Source organism: Orbicella faveolata, unplaced genomic scaffold (assembly GCF_042242905.1).
Source record: "Orbicella faveolata isolate gen_17 unplaced genomic scaffold, um_ofav_v1 contig_34, whole genome shotgun sequence".
Classification (NCBI taxonomy): Eukaryota; Metazoa; Cnidaria; class Anthozoa; order Scleractinia; family Merulinidae; genus Orbicella; species Orbicella faveolata.
Window position 1 is genome coordinate 24,542,501 of NW_028301563.1, and position 17,275 is coordinate 24,559,775.

Genomic DNA, 17,275 nt, shown 5'->3' on the forward strand with positions numbered 1-17,275 from the left:
CTCAATATGCCGCTCATTTTCGATCGATTTTGGCCGATATTTGGGGCATTGAAACGAAAAAATTGCGTAAAAAAATAATTTTTGATTTATCGAACTTAAAACAATATTTTTGTAACTAGTGCCCGTAGGGCTTCATTCTGGGCGAGTTTGAAAAAATTCGATTTTTTCGCTATTTCCAAGTCTAGTTGATATTTAGGCGAAGCTGCTCTTAAGTATATGAATAGAAAGCAATATTGATGCTCAGGCAATTTACTTATTTATTGCTGGCGGAGAGAAGCAACGGGAAAATGGGCCTGTAGGGGTGATGGTGAGGGCAGTCAATGGAAAAGCCCATGAAATTCGTACTCGCTTTTTCCACAATTGTTTTAACATTGTTTAACATTTGTTATTATAAGCATAGTAATTTGCTAGTAGCAAGCCTTATCTAATGGACCCTACAAGTGTGCAATCAGCCCATTTGGTAGGACCACGCACTGAAATTTCAATCCATGTACGCGTTTGTGGCCGTTGTATAACAGTCGTTGGTTTTCTCCAGGTCGAGTAATTGGGCGCACAGTTCCATCTGCGAAACCAAAACAATTGCTTAGTGGCGCCCCTTGGTTAAAAACAGGTTCCGCGTACTTTTCCAGCTCTAGTGGATTTAAAATGGTTCGGTTCCATCGCGTGATTCTGTGGCTATGATGTGCATAAATCCAGTCTGTTACGGTGTTGCATATCATGCAAAGTTCTGGTACTGGCCTTCCAAAAATAGGTATCATATCTGAGTATCGACAAGGAAAGTAATATCGCTTCAGAAGCATGCAAAGCCGTTCTGTTCCTTCGCAAACCGTTCCCTGGTCGCACACAAAGTACTGCGAAATTTGAAGAACATCTTCTACCAGAGGAATGTGACGCTTTTCCACCCTGAAGTTTGCCCTACACTCGGCTTCACTTTGGCTCTCTAAATTGAACGGCGGGTAGTTATAGTATGGAAAATCCAAGTTGTTTGAACTGTTTTCTCCGAAAAGCAAAGCATATTCTTCGATCGTAATTATATTAGAGGCATAGCTGGCCAGCAAAATTTGGCGAGTTTCCTTAAAAGTCGCCATTAATCGGTTTCTGTTAGTTCAGAAATAAACTAATTTTGCTACTCTTTTTATTCTGTCCGTGGGTAGCCGCATCGTTGAATCCCACCATCTTAACTTATTTTTTCTGACCACGAACGAGGCGTCCTCGACACAGGCCCCACGCGGCTTGACGACGTCCGCGTTGTTGGATCTTAAAGTCTCTATTTGTCACTGTACCGCTATTCAACATTATTTCTGCTGCTGCTGAACAGTTCTGTCCAGCTCCGAGCTATTGCTTTGTTGAGTTATTTTGTAGGCTTATCGCTACACTGCGAGTTGTTTTATCCACGCTGTTAAGGTTGAAATAAACTTCTGTTGTATGGTTGGAAATTGGTTTGTTGTCGTATAGTGTTCAAATTGATTTCTGTCGCTGATCGCTAGGCTTCGAGTTGTTTTGGTTTTTGGATTCAAAATATTCAGTTTAGCTACCCTCCGAGCTGTTTTGCAGCTCGGCCAGAATTACTCCTGTCGCTGTTTTTTTTTTTTTAATTGTGTCGCTTGAGTTGAAAAACAGTTTTTCTTTCGTAGCTACGTTTAGAAGTACTAGGATCGCTACAGAGTGAAACAGTATTTTATGTTATGATATAATATCGAACAATATGAGATTTCTCTACGTGCTGTTATACACATGAAAGCAAATAAATTCTTTCTTGTTGTGATCGCTGTTTTCTTGATTCAAATTCTCAGAGGACCAACTTTGATATTTCTTACACCTAGTTTTTTTATTTCAAAGAGGTTGTGGAATCTATTATTTCTCTTTAGGCATATCTACTGACAAAACGTATTTCCACGCAAACCGCCCTTTCAAAATTCCCTGATCAAAGGAGTGAAAGGTATTATGCGGACGACTGGGGAAAAACACTTCCTTCTCCATCTAAGAGTAAAAATAACTTAAGTGGAATCGACATATCCCAACCAACGCCCTCAATGTCCCTCTCTGTCCCCTCATTTTCTCTTGGTTATATATGCTGTTGATAAAAAAACTTATGCGACAAATTAAATAAAAGAATTAGTTTTGGCTGTATTATCCCCGATTTTTGTTTTGTTTTGATTTCTCTTGCTCATGCCATTTTTCCAGTAATCCGGTTTGCTATCAGAATCCTAAAGTCATTCCCTAAAACAACTGCAGGTTTGTACCAGATCTTCCAGTGGCTTCACGAAATAGTCTTTTCGACCAGCAGGCCCCTCGATTTCTATTCCAGAGAGAAAGCAAATCTCTTTTAGCTGCGCTACCTTAAATTTTGCTTTTAGCATACCACGCTTTCCAAGGCTACAGATGTCATGGCCATTGCATTCAACTCGATGCCGCCAATCGACCGCTTCGTACACCGCTTTCTGCAGTTCCTGCAACTGTGTTTCTGTTTCCCACGCTTAAAGGTCTTCCTCACTAATGGCTTTAGCTTCTTCAACAAGTAGTTCTCCAGGTGCTTTTTGCTGACGTTGCGTTGCTGCAAGTAGTGAGAAATGATTAGCTGTCTGCTTGGCTGTTCGCCATTCTTCTGCAGCAAAACAAAGCTCACCACTCTCGTCCCTTGCAACTCTCATTTCTTTAGCCACCTTTGCTGGATCTTCTTTGTTTCCTTCAGTAGCAATTAAATATACCTATTGGTAACATTCCCAAGTAACTGAATTACATTTGACTGCCTGCTGACCAAAAGTTTTTAGTTTCTCAAATGACTAATTTAATGATCTTTTTCTTAAAGTAAATTTACAATTCCACGGCTCCTCAGATATTTCTGAATAGTTGAGATCAATAGACCAATTTCGTTGTATTGAAATTCATCCTAAGACAATAGACCTCAACTCGAGGCTCCGGGTAAGTTTGGGGGGCTTATTCCCCAAAGCCTCGCGTTGAGATCTATTGTTTTAGGCTGAATTTTAATATATCGATATTGGAGTACTGTACTGATTCTCTGAGATTAATCAAACAATCCGGAGAAACATTAGATGCCGTGATTCATAAACTCAAGTCCACGGCAGGTGAAAAGGAAGGAGAAAGTGACCTCTACATGTACTTGGGAATAGACTTATGAAAAGAGCGCAAGAGATGGAAGTCTGCGTCTTAACTAGAGCTAAATTCAGAGAGGTGTTAATCAGTAGAGACTATTCTGATCGGTATCGCAAAGGTTAGGTTTTTTTATCACGCTAAATTCGGGAAGTAGGACGTATCTTTTTATTAACTCTGCAGATCACTACTTGATCTTTGAAGTATAATTTACCTGTTGTCACCCCTCTATTAAACGTTTCCAACAGAAACCTCTTTCTGACCCTTTCTAGGCAATAAGATATGTATTGCTTTATTATTCGTAAAGGCACCATCGTTCTAATCACATTCGGAATAGTGATTTTCTCCCCAGAATCTAGCTTTAGTTCTTCAGTGCCATAGGCAACGTCCCGTATAAAATTTGCACGAAGTGATTTGTTTTCACCCGATCAAGTCGTGTTCGTTTTACGGGTGCGGACACCACTGGTTGTCCTTCTCCTGCAGCACGGCGACGGGCTTGATCGATCTGCCATTTGCTAAGACCTGGAATCATGTCTCTGAGCTCCTTCTTTGAAAAATGTTTCGCAAACATTGACAGAATTTACAATCGAGTTTGTCGACTTTCAGCTTTGTGATACATCCCAGCAAAATCGACAGTTGGTCTGTAGTCACTTCTTCTTTTACAGCACGTGCTCTGCTGACAAGAGTTGTATCCAAAGAACGCCTCGGTGCTTCCAGTACTTTCTCTTCTTGATCTGCTGCAATAGTTGTTGACACCTCAGTGCGAACTTGTCCCACTTTCCGCAGGTAGTAGACCTTTGGGGTGCTTGATATGCCTTCCCAATTCGAATTTAGAGTTGAGGCTATCGGCCTAACTCTTCCATCTGATATATGTGCTAATGCTTCATTCAAGACTGCACGTTTCTCTTTCTAATGCTGTTCTTTATCTACTCAAAAGCCAATCTCTTCATCTTCTTCTTTAAGGTCAGTAACAGTAAGTGTGCATTCAAACTTGGAAGAAGCGGAATATGATGAATTAATGTTGCCTTAGTCAGTAGAGTTACACAACAAAGTCTAACTCAGTAGAGTTGAATCCATTGCATTCGTTTACTGGAAAGACTCTTTCTTCTTCAAAGTACTGCCTTCCTTTCCAGTGTTTTCCGCTTCATCCTAGATAGGTGTGACTTAATTAATGACAATATTCAATAGCACATATCGCGTTATTTGTTTTCCTTAGTTGACGAGTTCAATCTAAGTACCCGAAATTTTTCTAGATAATATCATACACATTAAGTTTCAATTTTAATTCGATCCCTTGATTAAAAACTGACAAATGTGCTTTTGCTAATATATAGTCGACTGTTGTGAAAGTAAAGAATTCTGCACCTATTTCTCATCGTGGTGAAGAGCTAACGAGGTTTGGACACAAACTGGGGAATATTTCAGTCCTCTCCAATTGAAATATAATTGGAGAAAATGCAACCATTTTCGGGAAAACCTTTGCAACTACAAAGCATTTGTTTTTGGCTAAGCGTTGGGTGACAATGTAGAAATTTTATCTCTTTTTTTGTTCTCTGGCCAAGTAAAGAAAGACAAGGCGAACAAAAAACCATTAACAGGAAGTTTTACCTCTTTTCTACTCGTGGGAGGGCTGACCATTGATAGTAACCAAATTCCAGGACTTTTTTAGTAGGAAATAATACGATGCATTAAATTTTAGTCACGTGGCTTGACATCTAGCAATGTGTAAATAAACGATGTGTGTTGGCAGGCTGCTGTACCGGTAGCCATCCTACACAAACCTCTGTTTGGTAAGCAAATAAAGTGGGATTGGCAGCACTTTCTACCCCACCCCTGTTAAAGGCACAAATTTAATAACCAGTCACAAATGTAATAAAGGTCACAAGCGTAATAACAATTGGTCACAAATGTAATAAGGTTAAAAGTGTAATAAAAATTGGTCGCAAGTGTAATAACAATTGGTCACAAATAAAATAAAGGGCACAAGAATAATCACAGTTGGGCAGTAACGTAAAAAAATATCTTGGGGAAGAGAATTAAGAAAAGTCCGGAAATGTCGTGAAAACAGTTCGTCTTGAGTTTAGCGAGTTAAAAATGCAAGCTGCTTTCACCAGAAAAAAACAAGCAATTTTCTCGCCAATATGACCGGAAATTCACGCCAAGTTATACTACCTCGCGAGATGGTATTACTTATAATCGTAAACAAAGAACTTGAAATCAACGTTTTCAAATACCAATGAGAGATTATGTTTGGTAGATCTATCTTCAATAACTTTTCTAAAACACCTGCACTTGTTCCTTTGACTCTTGTTCCACGAGGAGCCGCAGACGCTAAAATTTTTGCGCGGCACATCAAAGAAATTTTTAGTTTAAAGACAAATTCCTAAAATATTTTGCCTGGTGATCTGAGCTGAAGGTGTTAAAGCACCGGGGATCCCTAAACCACATCCCGATAGAGATGACACGCAGATCTTTCATTGAATTAATTACGGGCATGAGAAAACAGATTACGTTGTGAAACATAATTATACAAATGCAGGCGGTGTTGGACATGGTGCACGTGACAGTATTCGACCAATCATATGTCGTCTCAGCCGGAGCAATGGCGGACACATTTTTCGTTGCGAATGGAGAGTAGGTTGTCGCTTCTCTACCGATTTCTGCACTCATCATGAGAATCAAACGAACCTTTTCTAGGAACTGCTAGTGTAATATCTAGACCAGTTATTTGCCAAGCCTCAAGTGCAGGTAAGCCATTTTTGCATCAGAACTAGTCAATGGAAATCATGCTATGTTGAAAACGTTTGTTTAGCACGCGCGCTTGACATGGATATTCTTTTTGTCGTTTGCGGTGTAAGAGGGATCAGTATTGTAAATTATTTTTGCCTGAAAATTTAGTTCGAGAGTTGAAGTTGGGGCATTTTCCTTGATTTGTCAGATGTTCGCGGCATTTCGCGGGAGTGATTGTGTGATTTCTACCCTTGTTTTAAGAGTATAATTTTGTGGCTCGGCTTGTTCCCTTTACATCTTTATGTTTTCTTGTTGTTATTGTTTTGTTTTGTTTTTTTTTTGTAGTGCGTATGTCATCCGTCTGTTTGGCCTATGTTGAAGACTTTTGAATCCTGCTTTGGTTGATAGTCCATTAAAGATATCATCTCATTCACAGTGAATTTTCACTATCATGATCACTGCCTGTCTTGAATTTATATTTCCAACAGAAAGTTACTACTCTTGGATCGGATGTTATTGTTCAGTCATCTATGGCTGATTGGTTTTGATCTAGCACTTCTTTACGCTTGTTTTCCTTTGAATGTTGGTAGTAGTGGGAGACTATACATGACCAAATAATAAGTGTTTCACGTGTGTAGTTACGGATAATTGTCAACCCACCTAGAGCAGACCCAGCCAATGTGTTTGAAGCAAATGCTGAATTACCAGCTGGTATTTTAAAAAACTATGGGCTTGGAATTAACTTTGCTATATTTCCCAAGAACTAAATTTATCCACTTACACTGTAGTGATCAAACAAGGAAAGCTACAGCATGCTGCTGTTTAGGATATCAAATTTAGAATGGAATAGATCAAAACAAAATACATAATGACATAGTGCAAGTGACTACTTAGAAAGCTGCATGGCAATTCCAAGTTTTAAGACTTACTGCAAGTGTTCAATCTAGTGTATCTGCTTGTATTTTAAAATGTTGTTACAATTTAGTTATCTCAGTCAAAACATCTCACTATAGATGATCTAAGATACAGCTACATGCTAGATTATTCTGAATTCAGTTGGTCACAGTCATTACGAGTCGACCTGCTGTGGAGACTGTTTTTGGCAACATTTTTAACAGCCAATGTAGGAAATGTTAATATCAGTACATGATCACTGTGTTGTTGACCACAGGACTTGCAGTAAATAATAAATCTTTAACTGACAGATATTTTAAATGACCTACATAGCACGGTTCTGGGTAAAGAGCTCCCTTTAGTTTACACAAGTTACATTGAACCTTAAACTTCAGCAGAGGTGTGATATGAGGACATGCAATGAAGGCATGCAGGTCAGGACCATGAGTTATTCATTCATTGCTAATTGACTGTGTCTATCATTCACAATCTTGCACTTTACTAAGTTAGAAGTGAACTTAATGCTGGCCGCTGTTTCCAAATATGGTTTTTGTGCTATTTTGCTGGTTTTTTGTTGTGTTTGTCAGTACTTTTCAAATATTCAGTTTAAAAAGCATACTTTGAAATTGAATTATTATTTGCAAGTAATGTAGGTCAATTTTTTCTCACATCGCCCATCTGCAATTTTAGTTGCAGTCACTTTAAATAGCATGAGGTATATTATTGGTCCAAAGCATTCATTTCATGTAACTTAACCAAGCCTTCTTTCCATTGAGCCCGATTTCCCTTTTACATGGCCTCACATGTGCTGAGAACCCAGGAATGGACACTTGGAGCAGATAAAAGTTACATCCAACACGTATGCACTAGGTGAAGAGAAATCTCAAACTCTCATCAGTTTGAACATTGATATTGCCAGTGGCAATGTCTGAGGCAAAGTTATTTGTAGACCTTTTACTTTAAACACATTCAAGGAAGTTGAGCAAGACCAAAATCGTGTTATCCCGTTGTCTACAAAATAGATCCACACAGTACATATTTAATCTTGGATTTGTAAGTTGAACAAGAATTTGCTGGAAGTGTGACCTGGTACAGGGGATGAATACAATTATTTTTTACCACTTACTTTAAAACAAAACATACCCTACTTTTCCCATTAAGCTTCTAGTTTTTTAATTCCATTTATTGCAAATTATTTTTCTTATTTTGAAAGAGCCATAGCTCATTAGCAAGCTGTTTATGATTCCTTTTGGCTAATTAGGAAATACAGCGGGCGAAACTCGATTAATCAAGCTTTACACAAATTTTCAAGGACAAAACATTGCTTTGATTTTGAATTATTCAGCCCTTTTCTTCGTGGATTTTACTTCTCAGCAATCTTATCGTCGAACGAAAACATAATATCTGTCAACAACCATGTTGTTGGCCAGCGATACACTGATACACTTCACACACAAGTCGAGATATCTAAGAAGGAAAGTGCCGAAGGTAGGTTCAATTCCGGCAAGTTAAGATCGAATTCGAAGAGGTCAGAAACGGAAATAATTTATCTTTCAACCGTAGAGATTCGATGAACACAGCACTGAAAATGGTGGCTTTGTAAATCGAGCAGAAGTCATCTACAGCTATTATTTGGCCTGCGGAACATTTAATGTGGATGTCATTCCAGATTTCTTTCAGGTTCGGATGGGAGCGTACCTCCTATAAAGTCATATTTCCACATCACCATCAGCACGTGGAGATATTTGCTGTTGAGCTATCAGATGAAAATGAGCTCCGGGTAAAATTTCTCCCGGCATACTTTGCGAGTCGTGTCCAACACCGCCTGATACAAATGCGTGTATTTCAGAGGTACGTTCTTTTCTTGGATGACCACCTTTTCCCTGTGTCCGGCGCTAGCGAGAGCACATTTCTCACATCGCGTTGGGAGTAAGGTTGTGAATAATAATTTTCTTGACTAATTTTTCCACGAGACTCTGATTTTTTCTCAGACTACGATAATTCCCGGCAACCTGTGGTGCCTGGATAAACGAAAATAACGGAATAGACACAAACATTGATTTCATGCCTTCCATTTTCGAAGGCAAGTTGAAGCATTCTTCTCATGCGGAAATACCATCGCTTAAAACAAAATGTGTGGCTATCAAGGATTATAAATCTGATATGACTTGTTCTTAATTACAAAATTTCGCCCAAATAAATACCTGTAATATGCCAATATTACTGTAATATGCACTGTAATATACCAGTAATGTGCAATTAATGGCACAAAAAACGGACAATAATTTTTATGCTCTGGCTATTTTTACAATATAGAAAATAAAGAGTACATCAAAAGGGAGCATCTCTACCCAAGAGGGATGTTTACAAAATTAAGATCACAGTGTGACTGTTAAATTGTTACTCTCAGGTATATTCTACCCACGATGTATATGATGGTGTGAGGGTTAGATTGTTACTCTCAGGTATATTCTACCCACGATGTATATGATGGTATGAGGGTTAGATTGTTACTCTCAGGTATATTCTACCCACGATGTATATGATGGTATGAGGGTTAGATTGTTACTCTCAGGTATATTCTACCCACGATGTATATGATGGTATGAGGGTTAGATTGTTACTCTCAGGTATATTCTACCCACGATGTATATGATGGTGTGAGGGTTAGATTGTTACTCTCAGGTATATTCTACCCACGATGTATATGATGGTATGAGGGTTAGATTGTTACTCTCAGGTATATTCTACCCACGATGTATATGATGGTGCGAGGGTTAGATTGTTACTCTCAGGTATATTCTACCCACGATGTATATGATGGTATGAGGGTTAGATTGTTACTCTCAGGTATATTCTACCCACGATGTATATGATGGTATGAGGGTTAGATTGTTACTCTCAGGTATATTCTACCCACGATGTATATGATGGTATGAGGGTTAGATTGTTACTCTCAGGTATATTCTACCCACGATGTATATGATGGTATGAGGGTTAGATTGTTACTCTCAGGTATATTCTACCCACGATGTATATGATGGTATGAGGGTTAGATTGTTACTCTCAGGTATATTCTACCCACGATGTATATGATGGTATGAGGGTTAGATTGTTACTCTCAGGTATATTCTACCTACGACATATATGATGGCGTGACTCTTAGATAATTTCTAACTCTCAGGTATATTCTACCCACGATGTATATGATGGTATGAGGGTTAGATTGTTACTCTCAGGTATATTCTACCTACGACATATATGATGGCGTGACTCTTAGATAATTTCTAACTCTCAGGTATATTCTACCCACGATGTATATGATGGTATGAGGGTTAGATTGTTACTCTCAGGTATATTCTACCTACGACATATATGATGGCGTGACTCTTAGATAATTTCTAACTCTCAGGTATATTCTACCCACGTTGTTACAGAGTTAATATGATGGCGTGACAATTAGATAATTTGAAACTCTCAGGTATATTCTACCCACGTTGTTACAAAGTTAATAGGACGCCGTGACTGTTATATTGTAGCTCTAAGGTATATTCTACCCACGTTGTTACAAAGTTAATATGATGACGTGAGTGTTAGATTGTAACTCTCAGGTATATTCTACCCACGTTGCTACAAGGTTTTAAATATGACCTCGTGACTGTTAGATTGTAACTCTCAGGTATGTTACAAAGTTAATGCGACGGCGTGACTGTACCCACGATGTTACAACGTTAATATGATGGCGTGACTATTAGATTGTAACTCTCACGAATATTCTACCCACGATCATTACCAAGTTAAGATGATGGCGTAACTATTAGATTGTTACTCTCATGTTTTTTTTCTGGCCACAATGGCTACCTGGATATGGGATTTTTGATACCAAGAAGGCTCTTCACTTCACTGATCTTCTTCTTGACTTTATTCGCATAACTCGAACTTGCGCCATTTCGTCAGAGGACAGTAATCGCGTAGGAAGGAATCGTCTCCCAAGGAACTTTGCTCGCATATTTTGCTACGATTCATCACCTTTCCATAGCCCAAGGGCTGAGCAACCAAACAGTCGCATTTTCGGTGCAATATATTTGTACCCGACCAGGTTCATGTTAACAGTGTTTCAATTATTACCCTCAGTTCGAAAAGACGATGCTTGTGGATCTCCTTCGGATTCATCAGACATTATCTTTGTAATTTCGAAATCTTGAGCAGCTACCTCTTGTCACCTCAGTCAAGTCGACATTTGCTGTACACTTGAAACAGAATGACGCCTGCACTGCGCGGAACACTCGATCGAAATGCCGCGCCAAAAAGTGGCGCGCTTGCCACTTGATAGTTAACTTATCGGTGGCTAATGTTAAACCTATCTACAAAGGTAATTGTCCAAAACAGTAATATGATCTGCGGTTAATCCATCCCGACTTGACGAAGGTATACACTAAACATACTTGTTTGCCTGTTTTCAAGTGGCAAGAAGGACTATTTAGGGAAATTGACAGAATAACTGCGTTTCTTGATACAATTATTGTTTGCCATTCGCATTGACGTAATTACAATAATCGTGGTTTTGAGGCTTTGGTGTTTTTCGCACCTAAGGTGTTTTATTCATCCGGGCGGTTTCCTACTATCCCTTGACCAATCTGTTATTGATAACTAGGTTGTGTTTTCACTAGAACAATTTTGGCTAGATAAAGTCGGAGAAGTCCGGAAATGCAGTGAAAACAGTTTGTCTTGAGTTTAGCGAGTTAAAAATGCAAGCTGTTTTCACCAGAAAAACAAGTAATTTTCTCGCCAATATGACCGGAAATTCACGCCAAGTTATACTACCGCGCGAGATGGTATAACTTGTCCTGGCGAGTGCCGCAGCCAATCACATTCTGCATAGTGACAGACGCCTGCCAAAGAATCTGGCAATAGTATTTACCAGACGCTCTATCGCAGTTCAGTGTCCGAAACTGAACTTTTAAAACAGTAGACGAGTTCGACAGTCCTTCTCATTTATTTCGGTTTACCATTCCAACGGTCCCATTAGCTTCTCCAGTTCGTCGACGAGTACCCTACCTATGACACGGTGTCGCCGTTCAGAACGAGTTCCTGCATTACAACATTTCGTCGCATCTTCCTCATTTCTGGGGACATTAACTGCATCGTCTGGAAGAAATGCCTTCTCCCTCGCATAAATATAGCTAGAAAAGCGCTTCCTCTCTCAGCCATTTTTGAAAGTTGCGCGCTTTCGTAATTTGAATCTTCTGGGTTAAATTTCAATTGAAAACAGATGTCACGTTTAACTAGTAAATGTTGGTCTGTAAACAAACACCTAGAAAGAATTTTCAGCTAGTTAATCCACCTAGTGAAAACGTAGCCTTAATCAAAAAATAAATCCAATTAACTTCGGGACAGAAACTTCACTGCTTGCGGCTCCTATAAATTAAATGACCGGCGTGGTAATCCTGATAAGCATTATTTGTTTTTCAGACCAATAAGTTTAAAGCAAAATTCGCACTTAGCACGGACAGAACTAAAGACCATGTCTCGAGTAAATAATTTTGATTTTTAGACGGGAAGGTAAAGAGGTGCAAAGGTTTAGTTTCACTGACTGCTAGCCGGTCTATCATCCTCTTCTCAGAAGACTTATGCCTCTCGCTACAATGGAATGTGAAAGTTAAGACTTGCTCGGTCGAGCTTGTTTGAAAGGATGGACGACCATGGATCTGTTTGTATATCTTGTCATCATAAATAAAGTAGTTGTCCAACGTTGACATACAGGATGATGAGGTGCTGCTATTCTTGGATGTGGTATCACTATTTACAGCTTTTCCTGTAGATAAAGCCTGTGATTACATAAACAATAAACTACTCAAGGACGACCCACTTTCTTCAGTCACGAGCCTGGACAACAATGAAATCACCTCACTGTTGAACTTTGTCTTATCCAACAACTACTTATTTATCATGACAAGATATACAAACAGATCCATGGTTTCGCGATGGGCAGCCCTGTCAGCCCTGTGGTGGCGAACTTGTGCACGGAGGCGATCGAAGAAGTGGCCATGAACACGTCTGAAGTACAGCTTAAAGTATGGAAACGCTGTGTGGATGACATCTTTGGTATTATCAAAAGGAATGCTGTCAACTTCTTTCATACTACACTTAATTCCATCGACCCACACATCGCATTCACTATTGAAGAGGAATCTGAGCAACAGATCGCTTTCTTAAATACTTTGGTTTCCCACAAGGATAGCACGATCACTATCGGTGTTTAGTAGAATTCTACTAGTACACTAATGCAAATGCTGTAATCTGATTGGCTAAGCCACTGAACACTATCAGGCATTAGTGTGCAATGGCTGATGGTCGTCTAGGAGATGGCGGCGTTTTTTTCGTTTTTCCAAAGTTTTGGAGGAAACTTCTGATCCAGATGGATAATTAAATTCGTGAGAAGTCTAAATGAAAAACACTTACGGTTTATTGACTTTAAAAAAGGTGAAATTATTGAAAAAACTGATGCGCACGCGCACACAACTTCAATTTTAAATGACAATTCAATCCGAGCGATCTTTTTTTCTGGCGCAAAGTTTAATAATACGTCAAGAAATAACTGGAAACCGTTATTTGAAGTAAATTATAGTAAGAATTATACCTCATCAGCTATCACCTCATAGAAATCGAGAGCGAATAATCTAATTGTTAAATATCGCAAAGCAACCCACACGGACAGATATTGAGACTTTCCTTCTCACAGTGACAAACGCCACAAGATTAGCACAGCTGAGACCCTCTTACATCGAGTAATTAAACTCCCTGATACATCGCAAGGGAAAAATACCTAAATCAACCACGTCACTGATGCTCTACGAGCCAACAACTATCCCTCTTATGTTATTTCCAACATCTTAAAGCAGAAATTTTCCAAACCGCCCACACAACTAAAGAAATGGTTTGCACGTTTTTTTTTTTTTTTTTAAATTGGCTGCGCGTTAAGGGAACCCCAACAGTTTTGCCGTCCTTCCCTTCATCAGTGGTGTCACGCAACCACTAAAAAGAATTCTTCGAAGGCGAGACATTCAAGTTGTAAATAAGCCCTTCAAGTCTTTACAACGAGAGTTTCCTTCTTCTAAATTCAGACCATCTATTAAACATCAACCGAACGTGATTTATAAGATACCCTGCGCCGATTGTGATTGGTGATATGTAGGCAAAACTGGCCGGTGTGTTGAAACTCGTAAGAAAGAAAATATCAGGAATGTCAAAACATGTACTAATGGTCAAACATTGCGACACATGCATCGTCATTCGACCATTGCATAGATTTTGATAACTCTAGTGTCGTCGACAAAGGCTCTTTTCGCATTAGAAAAACTCTGGAGGCTTGGCACACCTCTGCCACGAAGCATGCTGGCAACAATTCTAAGCCGATTCCAAACCAAAATAGTATTCTTTTTTAAACTATAGTCACCTAATTTACACATTTTTACTTTTCTCTTGTTCTTCTTCTTATTTTTATCTCGCCTTTTCTTGTATATATTTATCATTCTGCATTCCATTTTTATCCGTCGAAGGCTGTAGATGGACAGCCGAAAGGTCATGTTCTTTTTAAAGATTTTTAGCCAGCGAACATTTTTATCGTAATTTTGATTTCGTTAAAGTTGTTTCAAAAACGCTCGACCGAGCAAGAGTCTTAACTTTCACATTCCATTGTGGCGAGAAGAATGAGTCTTCTGAGAAGAGGATGATAGACCGGCTAGAAGTCAGTGAAACTAAACCTTTGCACCTCTTTACCCGTGACCCGCGCTGATTAGACAGTCCCGATATCAACGGTCCACCGCAAGCAGCGTGAACTTTTACCATTATTATTTCCTAAATTTCTAGTTTTAGTTTGTTTAAGTATTTAATTATTCTTTCAATTCATTTTTAAATTTTATTTCATTTTTAATTTTTCTTTGCATATTTACTATTGTTTTTTTACTATTTTTAACACGCCGCACTCCGCACTCCGCGTTTTTGGAACAGCCTTCAGATAACGCCTTGTCATAAAAATACACCGGTCATCACTTTTTTGAAATTAAAGTGCATCATGTAGTCTAGCGTCTTTAAATGTTTTTGTTCTTGAGAAGCAAACACATAAATCGATAATTTCTTGATGTTTCTTTGAAGTGCGTAGAAAGAAAGTAATGAGATTAACAAATCATCTGCAGTTCCTGTAAAAAATCATGAAGATAATTCAAAAAAGAAACAAAATAAGTTGAGGGAAAATGTTCAACAATAAGCTGGCGAAATTTCAGTCCATCGGTTGAGGGACTGCAAATTTAAAAATTAAAAGGTGGGCCTATCTTCGCTAAATTTTCGATCGGAATAAAAGCGAAAGGTTTTGTTTGTTTGTTTTTTGGTGGCGTCATCCTTGTAAAGCATTCTAACGCCTTAACGTCAATGTTAATTCATTCCAGAAAGGGATCACCTTGCTCTAACAATAGGTGATTGGCAGGTAACGTGCGGCAGGACGAGCTCATGGCGGCAATTGTCTTTTCAGTTTACCTCATCTTCCGATCGTGGTTGGTAAATTCAAAATTATTGCTCCATGTCTAAAAACACCATCAAATTTCGTGTTACTAAACATAGTTTTCTTTCGCGTCACTAATTTTCATGGAGATGCTGGTTTATGTGAGTGAAATATGCCGAAAGTAAAGACAAAGTCCTGAGCACATTCCTAAAAACGGAACCACAGGCGAGAGCTCTGAGAGAAATACAGTACAGTGAAGTCACTTTTAAGTTAAACAGCGTAATTTTATTAGTTAAAAAAAAAAAGTTCCACTAAAGTCAGTTATGTATTTCATTGACGCTTACTGAAGAATTAAATGGTATTATTATATTTGTGATCATTTCTTGTTACAGTTGTGATCTTTACTACATTTGTGAGCAATTGTTATTAGACTTGCGATCTTTGTTACATTTGAGGCCGATTGTTATTACTCCTGTGACCTTTGTTACATTTAAGGCCGATTGTTGTTACTCTTGTGACCTTTGTCATGTTTGTGACTAGTTATTACATTTGTGCCTTCCGCAGGAGTTGAGTAGAAAGTGCTCCTAATCCGTCTATTTGCTTACCAAACAGAGGTTTGCATAGCGTGGCTACCCTTACAGCAGCCTGCCATTACATTTGTGCCTTCAACACCCCGCCTCGTCCCGCCATTAGAGGCCAACGAACATTGTGCGAAACCAGATTACTAGCGGTCTCCGCTTTGATACCTTAATAAATATGATATAAGAGACGGATAGGAAGAACTGCCGGACCTTTAAGAACGCTTATGAGAAAAAAAAAAGGAAAAAAAAAACATCACGTTTACGTAGAACCTGCGACGCGCAACTCTTTAACTCTATTGGCATCTTCACAAAATTGTTTCGGGGTCGAATAAATAAAGCAGTGCTGTCAGAGTTTATATATCATCCAAGGGAACAGTGTTCCACTTTTAACCCAAGACATTCACCTAAAAGATTGTCCTCACATTTTGAGGTTACATCCTCCACTTTTAATCTGCTTGAATGACTTTTTCGACCAGTGTTACACAGGCTGAAACAATATTAGATTTACTAGTTTTAAAATACGCAAAAAAATGTTGATTTCAATTAAAGGAAATGTTACATTGTAACAAAACAACGCATCTGTTATTGGTTGAAATTTCCGAACTAATAAGAAACTACACGTAAGGTGAAAATATCTTAATGTAACATATAAAAAGTAAATTAACTACCAAAAATAGGTCAATTGCGAGGAAATAATTTGAATATTGCCTCATTTTACTTACCGGATTCTATTGGAACTGAAGCTTGAAACTCCTGATATATTTCTTCCGACACCTGTTTGTTTACCCGACGAGGATTTTTTTAATTTTTTCGCTTCATCACTGTAAGATGGGTGAGAACACTGGACTTGAACTTCTGGTAATGTATTGTTAATTCGTATCTGTGCTTTGGACATACGGTAATCCTTCCCCTGTCTTCCTATGATAGTGAATGCAATCCGGCGCGATGAGAATAAAATCAGCCTCGTTAATCTGTGTCCCGAAGCCTTGACTTCGACTGACACCCAGATTAGTTAAATAATCTGTTAAATCCTGTAAGCATACTTTTAAAGGAATAACATAAAGCTCATTTGGCGCGTATGGTGTTGGACCGCACACACTGTCAGCAGCTGAAAATGAGCAGCTCATTTTGCGTTTTACATTACGCTCAGGAGGAAGGGGATGACTCTATTGTTTTCCGGTATTGATTCGTGACCGACTCGTCACAGCCATTGTGACCTCACATAGCAACGAGTGAGCGCTTCGAGTGGCCTATTCAGATTACGCCATTGAGGAAGGACGACAGAGGTTAACAAAGACAAAAAAACAGGCCTAATATCGCTTTTTTTTCGCTAACTAAGTGTAGGTGTCTACAGTTTGTTGTTGCTTTTTGTCTGTGTGCATAATCTGTTTTAGCTTTATGCGCGCGTAGTCGTGTATTCTTCTTGATATTTGTTGCGGGTAAGTGGCGGGACCGCCATCTT

The 17,275-nt window shown here is 38.9% G+C and overlaps 1 protein-coding gene and 1 pseudogene across 1 annotated transcript in view; both read right to left on the minus strand.

Moving 5' to 3' along the window:
- Positions 1–1,587, minus strand: part of LOC149105387 (uncharacterized) — a 1,606-nt gene extending 19 nt beyond the window's left edge. The window contains exon 1 of the mRNA XM_089271691.1: positions 1–1,587. This exon is cut by the window's left edge and continues 19 nt beyond it. Within this exon, the coding sequence (XP_089127817.1) occupies positions 435–1,088 (654 nt within the window). The 5' untranslated portion in view covers positions 1,089–1,587 and the 3' untranslated portion in view covers positions 1–434.
- LOC149105388 (uncharacterized) lies at positions 1,496–2,728 on the minus strand (annotated as a pseudogene).
- Between the last annotated feature and the right edge of the window lie 14,547 nt (positions 2,729–17,275).